This window comes from Asterias rubens, chromosome 10, assembly GCF_902459465.1.
Source record: "Asterias rubens chromosome 10, eAstRub1.3, whole genome shotgun sequence".
Classification (NCBI taxonomy): domain Eukaryota; kingdom Metazoa; phylum Echinodermata; class Asteroidea; order Forcipulatida; family Asteriidae; genus Asterias; species Asterias rubens.
In genome coordinates this window covers 3,876,568-3,898,363 of record NC_047071.1, presented here as the reverse complement: position 1 = coordinate 3,898,363, position 21,796 = coordinate 3,876,568, and the positions used below count along the sequence as shown (strand labels likewise).

Genomic DNA, 21,796 nt, shown 5'->3' with positions numbered 1-21,796 from the left:
GATCCTGCACGTGTTAATCCACTACTGCTTTTTTTTTTTTCTCTACCCGCAAGTGCAAATGTTGCTGAACCTATCAAATTACTTTCCAAATATCAAATCCCCGAGTGAATGACAGATAACTCCATCTCACATCTTGGGATTTATTCATGCTACTCTTGCCATTATAGCGATTAAGAGAAGAGAGGGAGAGGGTAGGGGGAGACTGACGTGTATGCTACTCACGTTAGTCCGCTGGTGACGGGACCGGTCAATCCATGTGAAGAAGAAAAAAAGTGAAGTGAGCTGTGATCAAATCGTATAATTGGGTGCTAGCAGGGAACAGGGAGCAGGGAGACGGTGATTTAAACCGTGGATCCTCCGTCGATTTGACAGTGATGTTCTAAACAACATTGGATTTATCGTCACATAGGAGATAGACAGGCTTCAGATGGTATTATTGTTACTTAGCTTACATGTAAGTCGGAATTCTTGAGTGAGGGGAATGTAGAGGCGCAACATGGTGGGGGGGGGGGTGGGGGGGACTGGAGGGAAGATTTCCAAATTTTAAAGGCATAAAAAGTGGGAATGGAGAAACATGATTCTCTAGAAATGAGAGGATTCTGCAGTCTTACAAGGAGACAGACCTACCATCAAGAGACAATACCCTCTAAACAGAAGCCCTTATCTCTCCCCCCCCCTCCTTCAAGCCCCCCCCCTCCCCATCCAAACTGGCTAGATTTTTGCAATCAATAAGGTAGTGTTACGACCCAAGAGCACCAAGCCATTCACCCGGCTCCCATCAAACTCATCTTGGAGACAATCTCATTTACTCCCCTCACGGCTGTTGACGCAGACTCTGCATTTCAATCAATCTCGGGGATGAAAGCTGATCTGGGAGGGGGGATGGTGAGGGGCCTGGGACGTGGATTACTGCTAAGTTTCGGATTAACCCGAAGGGAAGTACTTGCCTTATTTCTTGTTTTTCATAAAAGGGTTATGATTTATTTCTTACAATGGGCCATATTTTTGACCGCGTGAGGGCGCTCTCAATCACTTCCGGGGGTATATTCATTCATACGCAAAACAGTTTTTAAAGATTGGAACACATTATAACCACAGACATCTAATCCATCACAGACAATAAAACTTTTAAAGGAGCCGTTATAATCCACCTCTAAAGCAAATTGAAACTACGGCGCAACAAAAGTGACAGAACGCCTATTAATTTGTGCAGGGCGAATCGCGTGTACCCCCGGAAGTGATCAAAATACTATTTATAGCGCCCTCGCGCGGTCAAAAATAAGGGGCATTTCACTTGTATGCTATATCGTTGCGGTTATAGAGTAATTGTTTTTGTTTGAAATTGATGTGCCAGGTAAATCGATCCTTAAAGCTTGGGTACAACTGCATGGGTAATTGTCAAAACCCAGTATCCAGACTTTGTGTGACCCAACATATTCATGAAACAACAAACCGGTGAAATTTTAAGCTCAATCAGTCATAACAGTCAAAAGAAAAATATATGTTTTCAGTGTCAGGTTTTTAAATTCGAAAATGTTTGTTTGACTCATCTCTTCAAAACTGTAGATTTCCAGTTCAGATGCCGTTTCTCCTCAAAAAGATAAATCTCACAGAAAGATATCACTTTTGTTTTTGTAAACAGGGTATCCATTGTACTAAAATCCTGTCCAAAAATAATACGGTGTCAGTCTCAACCTTTGCAAACAGATCCATATTTTCCTCAAGTCAGTTGAGATTTCTCTTAGAGAAGGTAAATCCCTCAGAAAGATATCACTTTTGTTTTGGTAAAAAACACAAAAGACCAATTGTTTTAAAATCCTGTCAAAAACAAACTTAATACGATGTCAGCCTCAAAGGGCATTCCCGAAGTGTGGCTAAGGGAACGTTGTAAGAAAGGGCGTTAATCTTTCAATTTGCTAAGATGAATAAACCAAATATATTTTCACTTAATATCAACTTGAAAGTTTAATTAACGAGATGTGGGCAGACATCAGGCCTTCTGGCTCAGTTCATGGACAATACAGGGTGTGATTCTACAAAGCTTTACGGCACGCAGTCGTGATACACATCCCCGCTTAGCGGAGTCGATACCACCTCCCTTGAAAGTTATACTCTTTTATATCCAAGTCCTTTATCCTCGAAACTGCCAAAGGGAGGGATTTTAAAACGGACGATGAATAAAGGGCTGCAGTGGAAAATATTATGTAAAAAGTCTTTATCTTGTGATTAACGCTCCACTGGGGGAAATTATTCTACGAGCTTCGACGAAAAAACATCAGGACTTCAGACTGCATCAAATCCCTCAGGGAACTTCCTTTGTCAACTTCACTTCACAGTTTACCAAAACAACGACATTTGGACTGGATGTCCTCATTAACCATACCATGAATATCGGTACAAAATGAATATCGGAAATGCTTTGAATACAAAATGTGGATTTGAATGTTTGGAATTTATACAGGGCCCAGGGGAGGGGATCACTTCTCTTGCAACTGTCAGGCTTACCAAGTAAAAACAACAACAAAAACAGACATACCAATAAATAAGTAATCAAAAATAAATTTAACCCGTGGTTTTTGGTTTTATCTTAAAAAAGTTGTTTAAGTGCGGGTTGAGACTTGCGTGCTACTCAAGACTTTTGACATTTTGCTGAGGTAATTTGTTGATGTCTTGCTGTTGGAGTTCAACTTGCCTCATTTTTTCCCCTTTGCTCATTTAAGTCACCACTCTAAATACAATGTTTGATTCACCATTTTTTTATTTGGTGACAGATATTTGCAGGGTGTCTGAAATGGCAATTACATAACTTTATCTGTGATATAACACATTAAATGATACCGTACAGGTCACACTGTGTACAGCACATCTGCCTTTTCCCACTTAATAGCATTTTCTTTTATACCCGAATCATCAACAAACACACCAAAGTCAGAGTGAATGTCCACAGGCGATCACGTCCAAAACCAAGAGGCATTTTTAAAAGACTGGTATGACACAAAGCATAAAAAGTCCAGTGATCTCCTGGCGACAGCAGCAACGAGCTTTTCTCGCCTACGGTCAAATATGCAATTAGGCAAAAGAATCGATCCTCTGACATTTAACTTCCGTAATGATGACTGGGTAGAACGTAACGGAATATATTGGTTTATATCAACAGCTCCCCTCGACAGTTCCATATGGGAATGGGATGCAGCATTTAAGCGATTCTGGATGAGGTACATGTATCTGGCAATAAATTGGCCTGTTTTATGATTTTATACAGAACCAAAAGCTCTGTTGTGAAATTACATAAATAGAAGAGTCAAGTAGTTTCCAGTTGTAGAGTGGGTAGTACAAAATAAGTATCATGGGGAACTGCCATGAATCAGTCATGTGTTGGAGAGAGGGGTATTTGATAATGTTGTTGTTATGTGGGCTCTATTTTGCTTTGGTTTTCCCATCTCACATTTTAAAATAATTTGTTTGTTTGTTTGTTTGTTTGTTTTTTCCTTCTTTTGATAACCAAATATTTCCTTAAAATGTTACTAAGTGTACATGTGCAACACACTTCACCATCATGCATGTGAACATGTCATTTTCTCTACACAGACCTTTTTGTCTTCCCTTTTTTCCCTTTTTTCCCTTTATTTACCCATGGTGGGCCAAATTGTTTCCTTCATGGCAAAAACTGGGGATCCTAGTGGGCTCACATACCTAGCTTTAAAGGGAAGAAACACCTTTGGTAGTTACACAAAACAAATTTTAACTTAAAAACTGACTTGGTAACAAGCATTGGGGAGCTGTTGAAACATTGTGGGAAATGACTCCCTCTGAAGTACATGTAGTTTTTGAGAAAGAGGTAATTTCTCACTAAAATACTAAAAGACTTCTAGCTAGAAGTCTTTTATTCTTATCTGAAAGCACACAAATTCGTCCAACAAGGATGTTTTTTCTTTCATCATTTCCTCGCAACTTCGAGGACCAATTGAGCCCAAATTTTCACAGGCTTGTTATTTTATGGTTATGATGGGATACACCAAGTGAGAAGACTGGTCTTTGACAATTACCAAGCGTGTACCTTCTCTTTAAAACAAGCATTTTTCATTGTGTAATTTGACACCCACGGAAGGAACAAGGAGTGGTGTGCTTAACGATCCTCTACAGATAGTAAATGGGTTCCACCCAAAAAAAGTGGGCACAAGTCCAACAGTAACACCAAATGAGATCCGATTGACAATGAAACTGGGAGTTCCCTTCCTTGTTGTGCTTTACAAATATTTCAACGGATAAGTTGGTGAAAGGACAGGAGAGACTCTAGATGTACCAACGACAATTCAGCTCAATGTCATAATTACCTTCTTTTGTTTTTGAATGGGTTTTTTGTCGATCACAAAAAAAATAACAGTCCTGAGTGGGCTAAAAAGGCATCACATTATAAAAGCTGTTGCATCAGACCCTCGATAACTCTATCCGACCACCTATCTTACCAAAAAAAAATTAGCCATATAAATAAGCCAATCCACCGATTATTCTCAGCTTGAACAATATAATCCTTGATTGGCATGACAACAGTCGTCATGGAAACTTGTTTTTGCCCAGCCAAGATGTTTGATAGACAAGGAGGGGGTCAAGCTAGAAGAGACAGACCAGGCCTATTGGGGGTAGGAGGTTGGGGGTAACAAACATCAGATCTGACAGACCATTAGCTCTACCCTGATGAATTTTGACTGGGGGAGAATGTTTTTCACTTACTTGGAATATGGATTTTTTCGCTCTCGTCGGCAAGAACTGGGCAAGATGAACTAAACCGCGACAAAGACTCCCTTCTTGCGTCCTGAAATGAAAAAGCGGAACAAAAACAACATCAACTATATGCTTGTTAGTGGATAGATTCTACATAATAAGTTCCGTTTTAATACCAACATATATATCCAATTTCACTTCTTTATCTCCTAGTTTAAAGCTAGAAAGTGTGACCTCAGGCTTCACTGTTTTAAAGTGACCCCTTCCACTGTTTGAAGTGCTGAAAGAACAACTTAATAACTTCAACTCTATGTTGGGCTCAGATTCAACTTCTAATGACACACTTTGCAGAATCAACTCACTGCGCATAATTTAAAAAAAACATTGCCTCGTTTGTTTACTGTAAACAACCTTCAACATCGACCCATTTTGGTGAGATTTCATAAGTCAATGTCTTTCCCAGAAACAAAGTTTCAAAGATCAACTACTTGAACCATATTTTACAGGCGCTTGCAGCACCCAAAAAAAAAAAAAAAAAAAAAAATCCTGAACAAGCATGAGCAATATTATCAGTGGAAATCTAAAGCGATTATATGAAAGCTCAAAGAGCACGAGTCTTCAGTGCACAAAACGAGGCAATCGGTTGGGGGGGGAGGGAATGTCACCATTATTCAAGAAAAAAAATTCCATTGGAGACATTAGTGGTTCATGGAGGTTAATTCCTTCCTCTTTTTTTTTTCACGGCTGCTCTAAAGGTCAAGGGGTCAAACTTGCCATCATGTCAGTGAGACCAAAAGGTCGTGTCATTGCGCTTATTCTCAAAAACAACTATATAATATACAACATTAATAATTCCCTCTTTAGGTACAATGTAGTTCTGAATCCATCAAAATCTCTCCCCAAGGCCGATTTACATTAGTATTATCCAGTTTTACGCTATGCTCTGGTAGACTATTCACATTTCCTTTCAGATCTATGTAAAGGTGTGTGAATTGACAAAAGGGCAACTCATTCCTTGACCGGAAAAAAAAAATGTGTAAGTGGAACTGGGCCTCCCCTAGGTCATAAGTAGGAAGTCTCAAGAACAACTCCATCATTACATTACAATGGATTAATAATCCTTGAACCCAAGGGTTAAGGTAATTTTTACCTCGTACAGGGGGGGGGGGGAAACAAACACTCTCAATGTGTGTGGAAAGAGCTCCATAAAAACTATACATTACTCAAGTGTCGCCAAGACTGTTTGAGGGGGAAAATCTACACAACTCAGCCCAATTTCGAAGCTTGGCTAGATTTCTCAAACAGTAAGGTTCATTTTAAGATGAGCTGTAAGTATATATACCGTAGTGATTTATATTGTGACATCACACTTTTAGATTTGAATGGTGTCTGTACAATGCCTTTGCACTCACAACAAGTTAATGCTCAATTTGATTTCAGACTACATCTAGCGTTGGTATGATGTCATATGCTTCAAGAGCAAGCTTTTTCTTAGCAACATGGGGAAGGCAAGCCCCCACATGCTTAAAGATACCAATCTTTGCTGATTCGCCGATCACAATGCAAAAGCTTGCCCCCAAACCGTTTTTTTTTTTTTTTAACAACATAAAGCACGACTTTCGGTGGAATTCCAATGAAGCATGTCGAACAAGGTATCATACATACCTAATTCAAGTCTAACTCACAAATGGCTTATTGGGCCCACATTGAAACGATGTTGCTTTTATTGCTGTTATTTATTTATCATATGCTATAAAGTAACATCTTCTCCTCAAGTGACCTATTTATGGCCATATGAAATAGGCCATATCGCTTCATAAATAAATGTAAGGATTTATGAATATTTTATGGAACTGGGCCGAGGTCATTCACCATTAAAACAAAGTGACCCCTTTAAAATAAGTTTGTTCAGAGCCAAAACCTCACAGGTCGATCATTACAAAAACATCAGTGTTTCTTTCTCTGTGTTTCCCCTATCATCCCCCAAGCATCGATCTCCTTTTTAGTTCCCGACAGAAATACAAGCAAGGCAACTTGGAAATATTCCTAATCTTCTACACCTCGGGTACGATTTCACTAAGGTAAACATCCCCCAAGGAGCCTGGATCGTATTGCTTTTATTTTTTTCTTTATTTTTTTCCCTTGGTCAAACCCTTTCTCATGCACGCGAGGCAAGAATTTCTCATCCGCGTCGAGCACTTACACAGCAGAGTTTTTTTTTTTCTTTTTCTCTTTTTTTTTTTTCTTTTTTCTTCTTCTCTACTTCCTTCCCTTCATGTGGGAGCCAAGCAGAAATTCTTGTTATTAGGAATGCTTTCCAACCCCCTTGAGGAATTCAAACTTTCCTTTGGGACTTTATTCCCCCTTCCCTTGCTCATCTTGTGGTATTGTTCTCCGAGAGAAACGAGAAGCGACAGTCTTCTTTTTTTCCCTTTTTTTTTTGAGCTATAGCGCAAGACGGTTTCTTAGCAACGACCCTGAACTTGGAAATTTGAGGATAGCCCGGGTATCGATGAACGAGTAATTGATTAGTCCAGAATCAAATGTCTTAAAAGTCGAACACAATTTAATCTTACACAGTTTAAAGAATATAAAAGGTAGCGTTTTGATTTGTTGGTAATTTATTCTTTTGTTTAAAGAAATTAAATCTTCCAATCGAATAGATTCCTGCAAGCTGGGCTTGCAATGGCTTACTGACTTCCTGTTGTTTTCAAGGGCAAGAGACAGAGCGCCGTGGGACGAAGCTATCGGAGGTTTTTTGCGGAGGGGGGATGGATTCTTCTATAACTGCATAGTTTCTTATCCCCGATTATGTTATTTCACAATAGTTTTACATTAAAAGATGATAGGATAGATTTTGTGGTTGATTTGACCCAAATTAATGTACCTGTGCTCTACAAACTGAGCTCTCATGCCCTAATGTTGGCGGTCTCTCTATTTTGTCAATATTTTTGTTCAAGTGAGCCAGTTAGAAGCAACTGCCTTCGCAGGTCATAATGGTTTCTGACTTGCACCCTCTTACAAAAAAAAAAATTAAGTAATAGATATATTTTAGTTAAAGCCATTGGACCCTTTCGGTAAACAGTTTTGTCCAAGGCCCACACTTCGTGTATCACAACTTTTATACCAAATAACAAACCTGTGAAAATTTTGGCTCGATCAGTCATCGAAAATAACGGGAAAACCCACCCTTGTTTCCGCCCGTTTCGCCGTGTCATGACATGTGTTTAAAATAAATCCAGAATTCTCGTTAACGAGAATTGATATTGTTTTGCTGTTTTCTCAAAAAGTAAAGTTTTTCATGGAATAATATGTCAAGAGAAGTCTTTCACCAATACCTTCTGTAAACCCTGTAAGTTATTTGTAAATCTGTGAACTTTTTTTTTCTTTTTTTTTTTTGTACCGAAAGGGTCCAATGGCTTTAACACAACAGATGAATTGAGCCGAATTATGATTTGAATAGAATAGAATAGAATTGAATTAGATTACAGACTAAAATTCCATTACATTCAGACGTCCATTCAAGCAAGCAAACAGTTTATTGCATTTTATCTTAGGTTATAGTGTATTGATGTTTACTTATTGCAACACTCCACAGCGGTAGACACCTTATCTTAATACCAGGCCAGACTTTGTACAAATTTACCACTAGCATTTATCACATACATGTACCTAGCAGATACATGTTGTACACTGGGCAATTATTGCTAATGTTCAAACAAATCAATTGAATATTTTTAATCTGAAAGCCTAATTTAAAAAAAAATTAACCTGGCGCGATTTTAGAGGGCTGCTTAAGCACACAACCATTAATGCTTAAACCAGAAAAGGGGGTTCCCTTTCTCTCCAGCCAATTGCTAAAAATATGTATCATGTACCATTTGTGATTGGTTGCCTGCTTATTTGTGTTTCATACATGAAATATTTCTTAGATCTTGTGTTCCAATTACGTGTGGACATCTACCAAATTTACGCCCATATCTCAGAAATGCTACCACCTTTTTTTTAAATGAAATTGTGAGCTCTACACATTATGATATGAAAGTGAGCCCAGATTTAAATTTGGGCATAATAAACGCTTGATACAGAAATTTAAGAAATCAATCAATCAATCAATCAATCAACCATCAATCAATCAATTGGAGGCTTAAGGGGGGTGCTACTCTCAGAATTGTTTGAAGCTAAAAACTATGTATGAAAACAATGGAAAATATCTACAGCAACTTGACATACCAAAGTTTGTCCTTGAAAGAGTCCATTAGACAGAAAAAGGGTGAACAGAACAGGCATTATATTTTGTCCTTGGGGGAAAAAGTAACATACTACTGAGTAAAAGGGCTGACCTACATTCTGTACCTTGCCCACATGGTACAGGCTTAAATACACTTTTCAAGCTACTTATTCACAACTTATTTATTTTTCTGAGGGCTAAACAAACGGGGCAATCAGTAGGAAGAATATCGTACCTAACAGAACCAGGGGTGACAACAAGCTAAGTTCTTACCAATAATGAAGCAATACACTTGTGAATCTTATGTATAATCCATGGTTTGGCTCTCAATTTATCCACATCGGCAGAGACGCAAGCCCTCCTAGCAAAGTTTTTCCGACCCATGATCCCAGAGAAAATATCCACATCCTCATCGAACAGAGGAATTCCTACAAATGGTCTCTCAAGTTTTCTCGCTACGTCAGCAGTTTTTACTCTCTTTCCGTTTAATACTAAATGTCAATATCCTTTAAGAGGGGTAGGTTTCAAGGCCCTGCCCAGCACCAGAGGAAATGGGGGCTAAGTGAATTTATCCACTTTGCATGACCAATCTAGGAAACAACCATCCCAAAAAGCTTTGATCCGTCTGTCAGCGATACCTAACAATTTCCTCCCAGTTTGTTTCCTTCTCTCGTGATTTATTTCAAGTGGATTCGGTTTAAAAATAGAAGAGCCACCACCCATGATAATATAACAGTCATTCTCCGTATCTGGTATCACATCGTACGATACAATATCTTGTATTGTCAATCTTATGTGGATTGTCAATCTTATGTAATCAGTATCAGAATCTGCCCTGGGATTCAAACTTGGTTCTAAGCACTGCTTCGCAGAAATTAGTGCTTAGTCAATTTCTCTCTGCTAACCAGGAAACAAATTTTCTACATTGATTTTATTATGACAACCCTATTTCTGCTTAGCAAGCGATTTATGCACTAAGCAAATTTGTCTGCTTAACAGCTCTCTGAAGTTGGCTCTTGATCTGTTCAAGACAATCTTTTTTTCCTGTTGGTGAAACCAGGCAACTGAAACAAGTACACCATAACTAAGTACAGTTTATACATTTCAACTAAGCTTGGGCGGTTCCTTCGGTTACCCGGTTCTACCCGGTTCCAAATTGAAAACCGGACCGGCGGTTCCACTCTTCTGTGGAACCGGGTACCCGCTTTTGTCGGTTCCGATTTTAAAAGACCGAGTCCCAACTATAAAAGGCTCTGCCGGCTAAATCAAAGACTTGTTTAAATGCAGGGAGAATAGGTGCTCGGTGGCACGATGTCTGATTGACTTGGGGTGGGTATTCTGGTATTTTCGTTAAAAATAGATCGGCTCCAATTGTGTGTGTGTGAGCTCGGGACCGATGTCTGATTTACTTGGTTATTTTCAGTTAAAATAGATCGGCTCAATTGTGTGTGTGTGAGCTCGGGACGGGCGGCTTATGTTTTATAATGAGTTGGAACCGGGTATGTCTCAGAACCGAGCTTTTTTTTCGGAACCGGAACCGAGCCCCAAATTTCTGGAACCGCCCAAGCTTAATTTCAACTTCAACAACTGACAGATGCCCAAAGGAATTGCATTGAGGTTTCCTTGGATTTCTTTTAAGAATATATGCAATAATTTTTTATTATTATTATATATTTTTTTTCAGGAAAAAAAAACTATGGATGTTGGTAAGCAGATCGATGTAGGTTATAAGAACTGTCCTTGATGGATGAAATTAGGGGGTTTAAAGCAAATTTACACACAAATGCCACCTTAAGCAAGAAAAGGCGAGAACCTTGCAAGAAGGTGCGTGCGTGTGTGGGTGATGTATAGAGTCACCCACAGGATACTGGCATAAAACCAACTACATCATGCTACATTGTGATTCTTCCCACTGATGTTCCTCTCCACTCACCACCCACTCTACCATTATCACAAACACAAAAAAAACATCAAAAAACACAGAATAAAATTCAAGAAAATCCTTACCTCTGCCGTTAAATACTCCTTGTTACTGGCCCGTAACCTTTGAACTTTGGTTTTTAATACGTGAACATGTGCCATGCTCTCTCCTGAAACACAGAAACGGGGAGAAGAATAGAATAAAAATAACGGTTACACAAGCTGTTTAACAACCCAAAGTGCATTTTCACAATCCCGCTATATATCAAAACACGATATGATGACGTACGCTAGGCGCTGTCTTGAGATTACTTGAGTATTCTCAGCCCACTCTTAAACAAATACTACTGAGGAGATTTAAAGACAAAATACAAGATTGGCTCACAATTCAGAGAGAGGAAAAAAATCACTACTTTCAATCAGTGGGCTCAGTGTCACTGATTATAAAGTTCATAAAAGTACCGATTCTCTAGAGGACTAGACGTAAAAGAATATGCTTTATTAAAGTGGATTCTACTTATCCGGACTCTGGGAATAAGCCAGTATGTCAACATGAACAAAATCTCTGACAACACTTTAAGCCGTTTTGGTTTGGGTTTTTTTATTTTGTTTTTGTTTTTTTTACATTTTTTTTTTTTTCACTGCAACGAGATCACTCGAGGTGCCTAGATTTGCATCTTACAATCAGTGAGATTTTGTACAACAGTCTGAGAGGTATTTAGCAATCAACAAATAATTGCAACCCTTACAATGATGTGTATTAAACACATCAATGAAAGGGTAAAAACTGATGCAAAAACCACATCTATTACATTCAACAAAATGGGGAAAAGATTTCCATAATCCAAGAGACTTTCAAATTGCTGCAAGCCTCGAGCAAGGTATTTATTCCTTTAAATCAGCGTGCTTGCGGTTTTCGAAGGCTCATCCTAATTTGATTTTTTTGTGATTTTAGATATTTTCATAAAATGAATGAAAAATTTTTGTCTACCTTTATATAAAAAAATATGAAAAATTTCTTTTTAGCAAAAAAAGAATTTAAAAAGTTGGAGTACCTTACGGCACAGAACACTGAACGCTCAATTCTATTCATATTTTTTTCTATTCCTAGCTGATTTATTTATTTTATTTTATTGTATGTTTGTCCAAAGCTACAAAAGCTTTTTGGCTTAATCCATACCAGACTTGTCACAAAGTATTATTTTTATCTTCTTGGTTTTTTTGTTTGACCAGCATTAGTGGCATAACCAGCAGTTCACTGGGTGGGGGCAGGCAAGCGGGGGAAAAGACATATTCTGTGGAAGGAGATATTTTAAAGTTTCAAACCATTCATTTTTCCATTTTAAAGAGGTTCTGGGGGAGATTTAACAGATCCAACTGTCTATTTGCCCAAAAAAGAGGAAATGGCCAATCACACTTATCCACATTTTTTAAGAAAAAAAGGAAATCAGCTGATCAGCTGAAAAGTTGCATGTGATTGCGTGATCCCTGTGAGGGCAGAGATGGTTCTCCTATCACAATTGATTTCACTTGGTGCGCTACATTTTGGCAGCACTCCCCAGGGAGATGAGATGAATAAGGGAATAAAATAAATGGCCGAGTGACCAGGGGCAATAATGTTTCGATCATCATAAGTGCCCTGAGTGACAGATTTACGCACAGTATAAGAAGCCACTATTATTATTGTTACATACAAACTGACAAATAAACCTAGACGTCATGTGAAAAAAAAAGGCAGATATCAAACTAATGAAAGCTCCATACCATGGCATTATTCCCAAGTACAATGTGCAAAGGGTTCACAAACTTCCACAATCCGCCTTCCCTTTGGAGCTCTCAGTGAAGAACCGTGACGATAACGAGGCCAACAAACTCAAACAAAAATACTCTTCATCCAAGCAAGAATATCAACAACAGAAAGATGCATTTCCAAAACCAAACGCTATCCCAAACTCCCATGTTTGCGTCATAATCTCCAGGTTGAATCAATTTTCCAGGAACCACGTCGATGAGAAACAATGCTCCAGAAGCTGAACCTTTCGGTTGACTTCAATCCCCAGCCTCATACTCCACAAACTCTCAATTCATTATTCCAAAGTTACGAACCACCCAGCTGCAACACCAAACAACAAACAAACCAAGAGAGCTCCCTTCAACGGATACCAAGTTCTCACGCACTTATGCTAAGGTTCACCTTGGCCCAAAACCAAAACGCAGACATGATAGGCCTGGGCAATCCACAGGTCCCTCGGAGTGCTTGAAACTTCACTAGCCTTCACACCAGTGTTTCCAAGCCCCACTTTACCCCAAACAACCAGGCGTTGTTTCCAAGAGACCGAACCAAACTGTGAAGACTAAAGAGGCCTGGTTATAAATACAATCGCCCCAAGGTCAAACAAATACAGGTATTATGATGGAATACAAGCATCGCTGATTATTTCATACACAAGCTATTCATAATATTTCTGTAATGCCAAACAATGGTGATCATGTATATGACATGCCAGGCCTACATGTAGTTCATGCACTAATGAATCGACATGATATTATGACCAAGTTCTGTAATCAGTTAGAATGTTCCCCAGGGGAGACTTTTTTGAAGGGTTGTTTATTTTCAGAACTCGTTTTCCCTTCTTTCTTTCAAACACTGCTGGCGAGATGGCGTTATTTAATTAATAACAAAAGCATTGTTCATGAATGTCTTCATAAAGTTTTGTCAGCTCAAGTACTGATTTTTATTTTTCAGTCATTGTTGATCCACAGCAGGATGAAGGCCTCATGATGTCTCCAAATGTCTCTAGGTTTGTGCATTTTTCTCTGGTGCCCTCAATTCGTTACCATTGTGGTGTTTAGCATTTGACAATAAGGGTTTTATTACAATTTGTGTGGATTCCATAACAAACATTCTTTGCAAATTTTTGAAAATAAAATAGTTTAAAATAAAATAGTGTCCCATATATAGTGAGACTCCCCACTGAATATCGGTTTCGTATCAAATTAATTAGTCCTAGTTTTTATTTGACCTCCACTAGTGTATAAATAAAAAGCACTGTTTACTCCGTAATTTATGTGCCCTTGCGAAAAAAAAACATAAAGAGAAATATGCAGTATATATCGCTAATTACGATATTCAAGATGGCCGATAGTCATTTCACGAAAGTACTGCTTAAAAAATGAGTGGGGCACCAGCCATAACAATGTCAACTTATTGGAATTTCGGCTGGTAACCTGTTTCTGGTAAGCAAGATTTGTATGTACTTAGCAAGTTTGTGTGCTTACAGACTTTATGAGAGCTGCTTAAGCAGTACATATTGCTAAACAAGTATCTGCTACAAAATAGTATACAACCCTTAATTGGTAAGCCTAATGTTGTTGTACTTCAGCTACTTTTGTGCTTAAGCAGCTCTATGAAATTGGGCCCTAAGCATAGTAGAATTATGCTTACCAGACAAAGGTTACCAGCTAAACTACCATGTCACATGTACAATTTGTGACTGGTATCCTGTGCATTTCTGCTTAGCATACAATTGTTAAGCTATATATGTTGCTTAAGCAGCTCTATGAAACTGTGCCCTAGTCATCATTTCAATTATGGACGAACCACACGGCTAACTCTCCAACTACATCCGTTTGAAATATCCAACGTCCATCCCCCCAGGGCTTGACCAACTTAATGAAGCAGGACATTCTCAAATAGCTCAACAGTTCAAATAAACAAAACGTAATTAATCATAATATTGATCTTAATTTCATCTTGATTACTTTCATTAAATCGTCTTCCCTTGCCTTTGTCTTTCTAAACAGCGGAGTGCACGCAGTTTAACGGGGAAACACAGGTTGTGATTTGTGTTGGTTTATTGTTTCGATGGTCATCCATAATTAATAGTCACTGTGCATGTATTGGTTATATGCACATTAATGGTAGGGTCATAATATGGTTAACGACCCCCCCCCCCCAAAAAAAAAAAAAAAAACTGTTGAAACTTATAACTGAACCCTTACTTGTTATAAAGATGGTAACAATAGTAAATATCGTGCAAAATTATTTAGTCTCAAGTGCCCTAGTTGATTAGCAATAAATTTAACAATGATGAACAATCTGCATCTCCAACAATCAATTTCATTAATAATATTAATAACAGCTCTTATATATTGGCCCAATGACCAGGGGACGGTTATTGTGAAATGTGCTATATAAGAATTTGTTATTATTATTATTATTATTATTATTACTATTATTATATTACAGTTTCAAAAATGATCATTTCACGTCACAAGCAAACAAGATTTTTTATTGTGTAGCAGAACATGCTACACAAATTATACCAGTTGCTAGTAAAAAACAAACCATCATTTGCTACTCAGTATTATCATTCAGTTTGCACGGCAAATCATGTCCATTCTAATTATTTTGTTCTGCAAAATTGCTGGCCAAAAATTATTCCTGGAATTCATGCCTTTAAAGGGGGACTGTAGTCACGATCATTATGCCTGTGGCTGTACATGGAATTACAAGCTCTAACCAAGTTACTGCACAAGAGCGCGCACGCTGCCCGTCTCATCACAGTATAATTATGACGGCGCCCTCTGTGATGTAACAGCCAGCGAGCGCATACAGCAACTTGGCTAGAGTATAAGTCATCAAGTTTTTTTTTTTTAGGAAAAAAAGTGAAAACAACAGAGAAATGTTTTCAAGAGAGTCCCGTTTAATCCAGTGTACATGCTAAAATAATTTTCACCTTACCAAGGCAAACAAATTATTTTTGTGAAATTGTTTTTTACTCATTTCACTAAAACTGCAGCACCTCAGCAAGTAATTTTTTAAGGGAAGCTTTCTACCATCATTATTTTCAAACCTTGTAAGCTTAATGAAAATCTGTGGACGTTTGTGTTTTGTGTTGCACAAAGACTCCCCAAACCCTTTAAGGTCCCAGTCCACGTACACCAGGGAAATCCCACACTGTTCCTTATTTCATGACCTTTCGAGACGGCCTGCGGGAGGGAATTCTAGCAAGATTCCAGTAGGTGGTTCATGCTGCTACATGTATGTGTACTGTTCATAATAATCCAACACCAGAGATCCCAAGCAGAGGGAACTAGCTGTCAACTTCCACTCATTAAACGGCACTGGACACCTTTGGTAATTGTCAAAGACCAGTCTTTGTGAAAATCTGGGCTCAATTGGTCATCAGAGTTGCAAGAGCATATGAGTGAGAAATTAACTCTTTCTCAAAAACTATACTTCAGAGAGATCTGTTTCTGACAATGGCTTAATACTATCAACAGCTCTCTTCATTGCTCATGGCCAAGTATGTTGTTATGCTAAAAAATATTTGAGTAATTACCAATAGTGTCCAGTGTCTTTAACAGAACAAAACAGTTTCAAAAATTTGAGGAAATTGGTGATCTTTTGAAAGAATACACTTGTGGTTTCCTGAACTCGAAGTGGGGAATGTATTACTTGTTTAACTCTTCATTACGTGGAACCTGATCATCGTTTTGGAATTTCATCTTCGGTGGGGCAAGGCCATTTTCATTTTACAAAGGGCACTCCTATAGGCCTAATGCACATGACGTCATTTGAGTAGTGCGCCCTCGACTAGAGGTCAAAAGAAGATTGCTGAATTAACGTACAACCTTCTGTACTTCAATAACCAATCTTGTGTGCCGAGCGTACATAAATTTTTGTGTTTTTCATTATGCTTTTTACGATGGCGACATGATGACGTCATTGCATAAGTCTAGATTGAATATTTTTTAAAGGGGCACTGGTGGAAAAAACCGATAAAGACAATTCAGCTTTCTAGGTTTACAACCTAATGTTGTCTTGAGCTTTTACTTCTTCCCTTTAAGCCATTTCAAGACAACAACTTTTGCTCTCAGTCTGCAACTTATTTAAAAGTAAGAAATGTTCTAAAGGCTTAGCTATTGTGCTTCAAATTAATCGCCAAAGCAAGAAACTAAAGACCGAGTCTAAGATGATGATTACACCCTTGAAAATGTGCCAAGAAGCTTGTGAATTAGTAGGAATTAGAATTTCATGAAGAGGCAGAGTATGACTTAATCCAAAAGGAAAGAACACTTCCACTTGAGAATTACAAAGTCAAATATCATTTTATGTAAGCATATAACCAAGACCAGGAACCACTATAGCTGCTCAAGCAGACAACATCGATTTTGAAACTTCCTGCTTAGCAAGAAGTAACTAAGCACAAAACAATGTTGCCAATCAGAATAAGGTTACCAGCCAAAGTAAAGTGTCACACTATTTGTGACTGGTTGCCTGCAGGAAAGTTGGAATCAGAAACACGCTACAAACCGTATGTGGCATTGTATATTTGCTGGTATTTGCTTACCATTTTCTTTATAGAGAGTAAGCTTTCGAATTAAAATTAAACAATTGCTTTGAGTGGGCCATCACCAAAGAATGACCCTAATTAATTTTTCACTGAATGGAATTCAAAATAAACATCTTCTTGACCGTCTCGTTGGCTTTCACCCACATCTCCTTTTAAGATTCAAGAATTGATAAGATTACAAAGTATCCCTCCAGCTTTCTAGTTTAAATAGGATGAGGGTTTTTTATTTTGCGAGTGGCACGATCACAATAATTGGGTGAAGCGATTAAGAATGGACCAGCCGGGATCTATCGTCATGGGCAAGAGTGCCGACCAGCATTAACACCGTTATCTGATTTGAGTACGCCTTGTGGGGTCACAAATACATGTTTTGGGAATTAATTACAAATACTTGTTCATCATTTAAGAGACTGTGTTTTTTTTTTAAAGACAGATTCCGACTTGGGTTCACGGATTGGGCCCCACTTTTCTCTGATCCTTTTAGTCTCAAGTATAAACTGATTTGAGAGAGGATTTGCACAGAGAAAATTTGAAATGTAGATTTATGTAAACAAAGATATCAAATACAAAGCAATGTGACTACATGGAGTTTGCGTAGTTATAATGTAATTTATTTTGTCGGTAGTACTTTAGAGGTGAGAGTCATTACTGGCAAAAAGCTTTGAAACTTTTATCCTAATTTGAGGAGGTTTGTTGAAATGATGGCATTTTCACCTCTTGGTAATCCCTAGAGTTAGGCCGTGTCCGAAACGGCGACTTCGGCTACAGCTACGGCTAGATCGCGCGCGTCTGCCTATTCTTCAACACTGGTAGACGCGCTGATCTAGACGTAGCTGTAGCTGAAGTCGTCGTTTCGGACACGGCCTTAGTGAACAACTCACCACAAACTAGGTCAAGTAACCTGGTTATTACAATATAACTAGTCAGCTTTCAAATGATAACTGATTGCAATAACGATCCCAGCAATTATCTCAACCAAGTAAGTAAACAACTCACCACAAACTAGGTCAAGTAACCTGGTTATTACAATATAACTAGTCAGCTTTCAAATGATAACTGATTGCAATAACGATCCCAGCAATTATCTCAAACAAGTAAGTAAACAAATTACGACAAACTAGGTCAAGTAACCTGGTTATTACAATATAACTAGTCAGCTTTCAAATGATAACTGATTGCAATAACGATCCCAGCAATTATCTCAACCAAGTAAGTAAACAAATTACGACAAACTAGGTCAAGTAACGTGGTTATTACAATATAACTAGTCAGCTTTCAAATGATAACTGATTGCAATAATGATCCCACCAATTATCTCAACCAAGTAAGTGAACAATTTACCACAAACTAGGTCAAGTAACCTGGTTTAGTACAATAAACCTAGTCACAAAACTGGTGGCTAACTACAGCACTTCTTACACTCAACAAAATACTTTACATGATTCCAATCCCACACAAGGCAATTTCCAAGATATGTTTTACCCGTAGTAACAAAATTAAAACATGCTACCTGACATTTATCCACAAGCCTAAATATCTCCAAGCCATTTCACCTAAACGCTTTGCAATGCACTTTCGCCCTAGAAAAATGATATTGGCAATCTAGGGCCAACACCTTGACGCCACGAGAGTCACCAATGGAATTGAAGTTACCCCCAGTGTCATTTCTATACGGACGTCTTTAGGTACGAAGAAGCTTCTCTCTGATGTAACTGCGTTACAGAGCCACCAGCTATAACGTCATCCGACTCAAAAAGCCAATTTAAGAGGTTTTGTTGTCCTTTACGGATTTAATGCCATTCAACTTAGCACACCTTGGCGTTACCCTGGTAACATTTTCCGCAAATGGGTTTTTTATAAAGACAGTTGAACTAAGCGACCTATATGAAAGGAGAGTTGTGATATAATGCCTTGGGTGGGTAGTCTGCAGTGACTAGGGATAAGACATTTATATATTTTGCCCTTAAGTAAGGCTGACAAAAAGATAGACACAAAACGCAAAAACGAGGATCATCAAAGTGGACTTGCACTGGCTGCAAAAACAGAGGTTTCTGATGCGTATGCTATTGGCAAATGTCAACTAAAAAGCACGACTACTCAACTTGAATCAGGACAATTCTGAGAAATCGGCAAGTTGAAGTTTTCTCAATTATCGGAATGTCTCTTTCAATAACCAAGAGACCAAATTCTGCCTTTGGAAAAAACTTACTTAGGAGAAGAGAGCAAAATGTAGTCCATCATAAATCACTTAAGACAGATGAACTTGATACACTTTGTTATTACAGCTTGTAAAAGTGCGTTTTCACACAGCACAAAGTTAGATAATTTTCAATTCAGTTTCATCCTTGAAGGTGCTCTAGTAGGTCCTGACTAATTACTACTGTTTTTTATTAAAATAGGGAAAAAACAAGATTTGCCCACCGAGTAAAAATACAAAGAAATACATCACTTTTGCAAAAGTTATACCAAACAAATTTGGCACTGTGTCAGCTCTATGTATTTAAGTATGGGTAAAGTGGTGTATCGTGATATGTCACTTCATTAAAACACAAAATGGCAAATCTAATGATACATCGTTCATGCTAATTAGTACAATAACGAAACTACTGCGTATAAGGTGCTGGTGCTGACTAATCAGTGAATAGTGTACAATTTTGCAAAATTTTGACATAGGTCAGTTTGTTTAATACAACCTCTCCAGCAATATTTTTAAACAAGTTGTTATTAAAAGAGCAGAATCCAAACATCTGTGACTGTCAAAAGAAATTGAAGTAATTCCCTAGCAGATGGTTCCAGGTTACGAGTGCTCATATACAATCAATCCCAAGGTTTGATATTGTATATTTTGGAATTTACATTTAGTCACAGGGCCAAATAAACTCGCTAAGCAGAAAATTCTGCAAAGTATAAAGAGATCATGTTTATAAACCACACACAGCGAGCCTTGACATTTGATATGTGGAACACGCGTCACATGTCTTTTTTTTCTTCTTTTTTATCTACTTACTGGCGCAACGCTCAACAATTTATCATTGGACAGGCGCCTGTTTAATATGAATAATTCATCATTCCCCAAAAATAATAATGCCAAGCTGACCTTTCCAAGGGTAAGAGAATAAGAAAATCGATACAAACAAGACAATCTTTTGTATAAACCTGGCAACTAAAGTCGCCACTGGTAAGGAAGAAGGGGTATGAGTGAAGTCGACTTAAGTCACCTATGGTAAGGAAGAAGGGGTATAAAGTATAAGTCGCCTCTAGCAAGGATAGGGTAAAGGAAAGCTATCTTACCTAGTACTTCTTCCTCAGGAATGTTTTCTTGTATCTCTGTCTCCTCATCTTCATCTTCATCTTCATCTCCTCTGTCTTCATCTTCCTCGTCAGCTACAAAGAAATACAGAAGAGGAATTCATTCACCTGTAGCAGTATAGTACGATGCGACGACCGCTCCACAAAATATAACTTAAGGCTTGAAAGACTTTGTAATAGATTCATCAGGATCCTTCAAAAGTCATAATTATATTAATTTAGTTCTGAGATCAGATCCTATGAAGCTCATTTAGACAGTTATATGGCTAATCAATGACCACAGCCTGAACATATTACATGTAAAGGCACTGTACACGTTTGGTAATTGTCAAAGACCAGTGTTCTCACTTGGTGTATCTCAACATAAGCATAAAATAACAAGACTGTGAAAATTTGAGCTCAATTGGTCATCGAAGTGGCGAGAAAATGATGAAAGGAAAAACACCCTTGTTGGACGAATTTGTGTGCTTTCAGATTGGAATGCGGTTACCAAGTCAGTTTTTAAGTTAATATTTGTTTTGAGTAATTACCAAACGTGTACCTTCCCTTTAAGTATGTGTCACCTGTTCCACAAATTGTAAACAAAGACTTCAAACGAATAGATTCAACAGTTATAATCATATTAGAGTTCTGAGATCAAATCCAATAACAAAAGACTATCGGCTCTTTCGGACCGTTCCATGGTTAATCATCGATCATAGGTCTTTTATGACATGATTTTTTTTTTTTTAAATCTGTTCCGTATAATCACAAATCTTAACACAACAAACAAGACAACAGAGTATACTGTACAAAATGTTGTGACCATGCTGGCTCTTTTTAGAGCAAACACTCCTCCCAAAATAGATAGCTTACTAGTTCTAGTTACTTCTCAACATAACAAGTCAGTAAAGAATTTTTTTTTTTTTTTAACTTTGATATCAGTGTCGCCGAGTACGTGGAAATGCTCCTACAGCTTAGCAATTTCTGTTCACTTCTTTAACCTGAAGGATTCTCTCCCCAGTCATGCCAAGACAAACTCAATCCACCAGGTAGCTGCACAAGTCATTCCTATGCTCTGTATGGACTCACTGAGCTGGACACTGATCTACCGTCACTATCACATAGTGCCTAGAGCTTGCAACTGTACTGGCATTATTATCCACATCCACTATCAAAAAGTACAATCTGGATAAGCTCAGCGAGTCTCTCCAGGGATGGGAGCAAGAGAGATGCCTATCTCTTTGTTTCAGAAGGTTGCGATTAACGGCTAAGC

General features: G+C 38.1%; 1 protein-coding gene across 7 annotated transcripts in view; it reads right to left on the bottom strand.

The window, feature by feature from the left end:
- Positions 1-21,796, bottom strand: part of LOC117295265 (rho guanine nucleotide exchange factor 28-like) — a 122,740-nt gene that overhangs the window by 59,268 nt on the left and 41,676 nt on the right. For all 7 annotated transcript variants that reach the window (XM_033777815.1, XM_033777816.1, XM_033777817.1 and 4 more), the window contains exons 10-12: positions 20,524-20,616; positions 10,961-11,043; positions 4,732-4,813 (exon numbers count right to left, since the gene is read on the bottom strand). In XM_033777815.1, the coding sequence (XP_033633706.1) occupies positions 4,732-4,813; positions 10,961-11,043; positions 20,524-20,616 (258 nt within the window). The remainder of the gene's footprint in view (positions 1-4,731; positions 4,814-10,960; positions 11,044-20,523; positions 20,617-21,796) is intronic.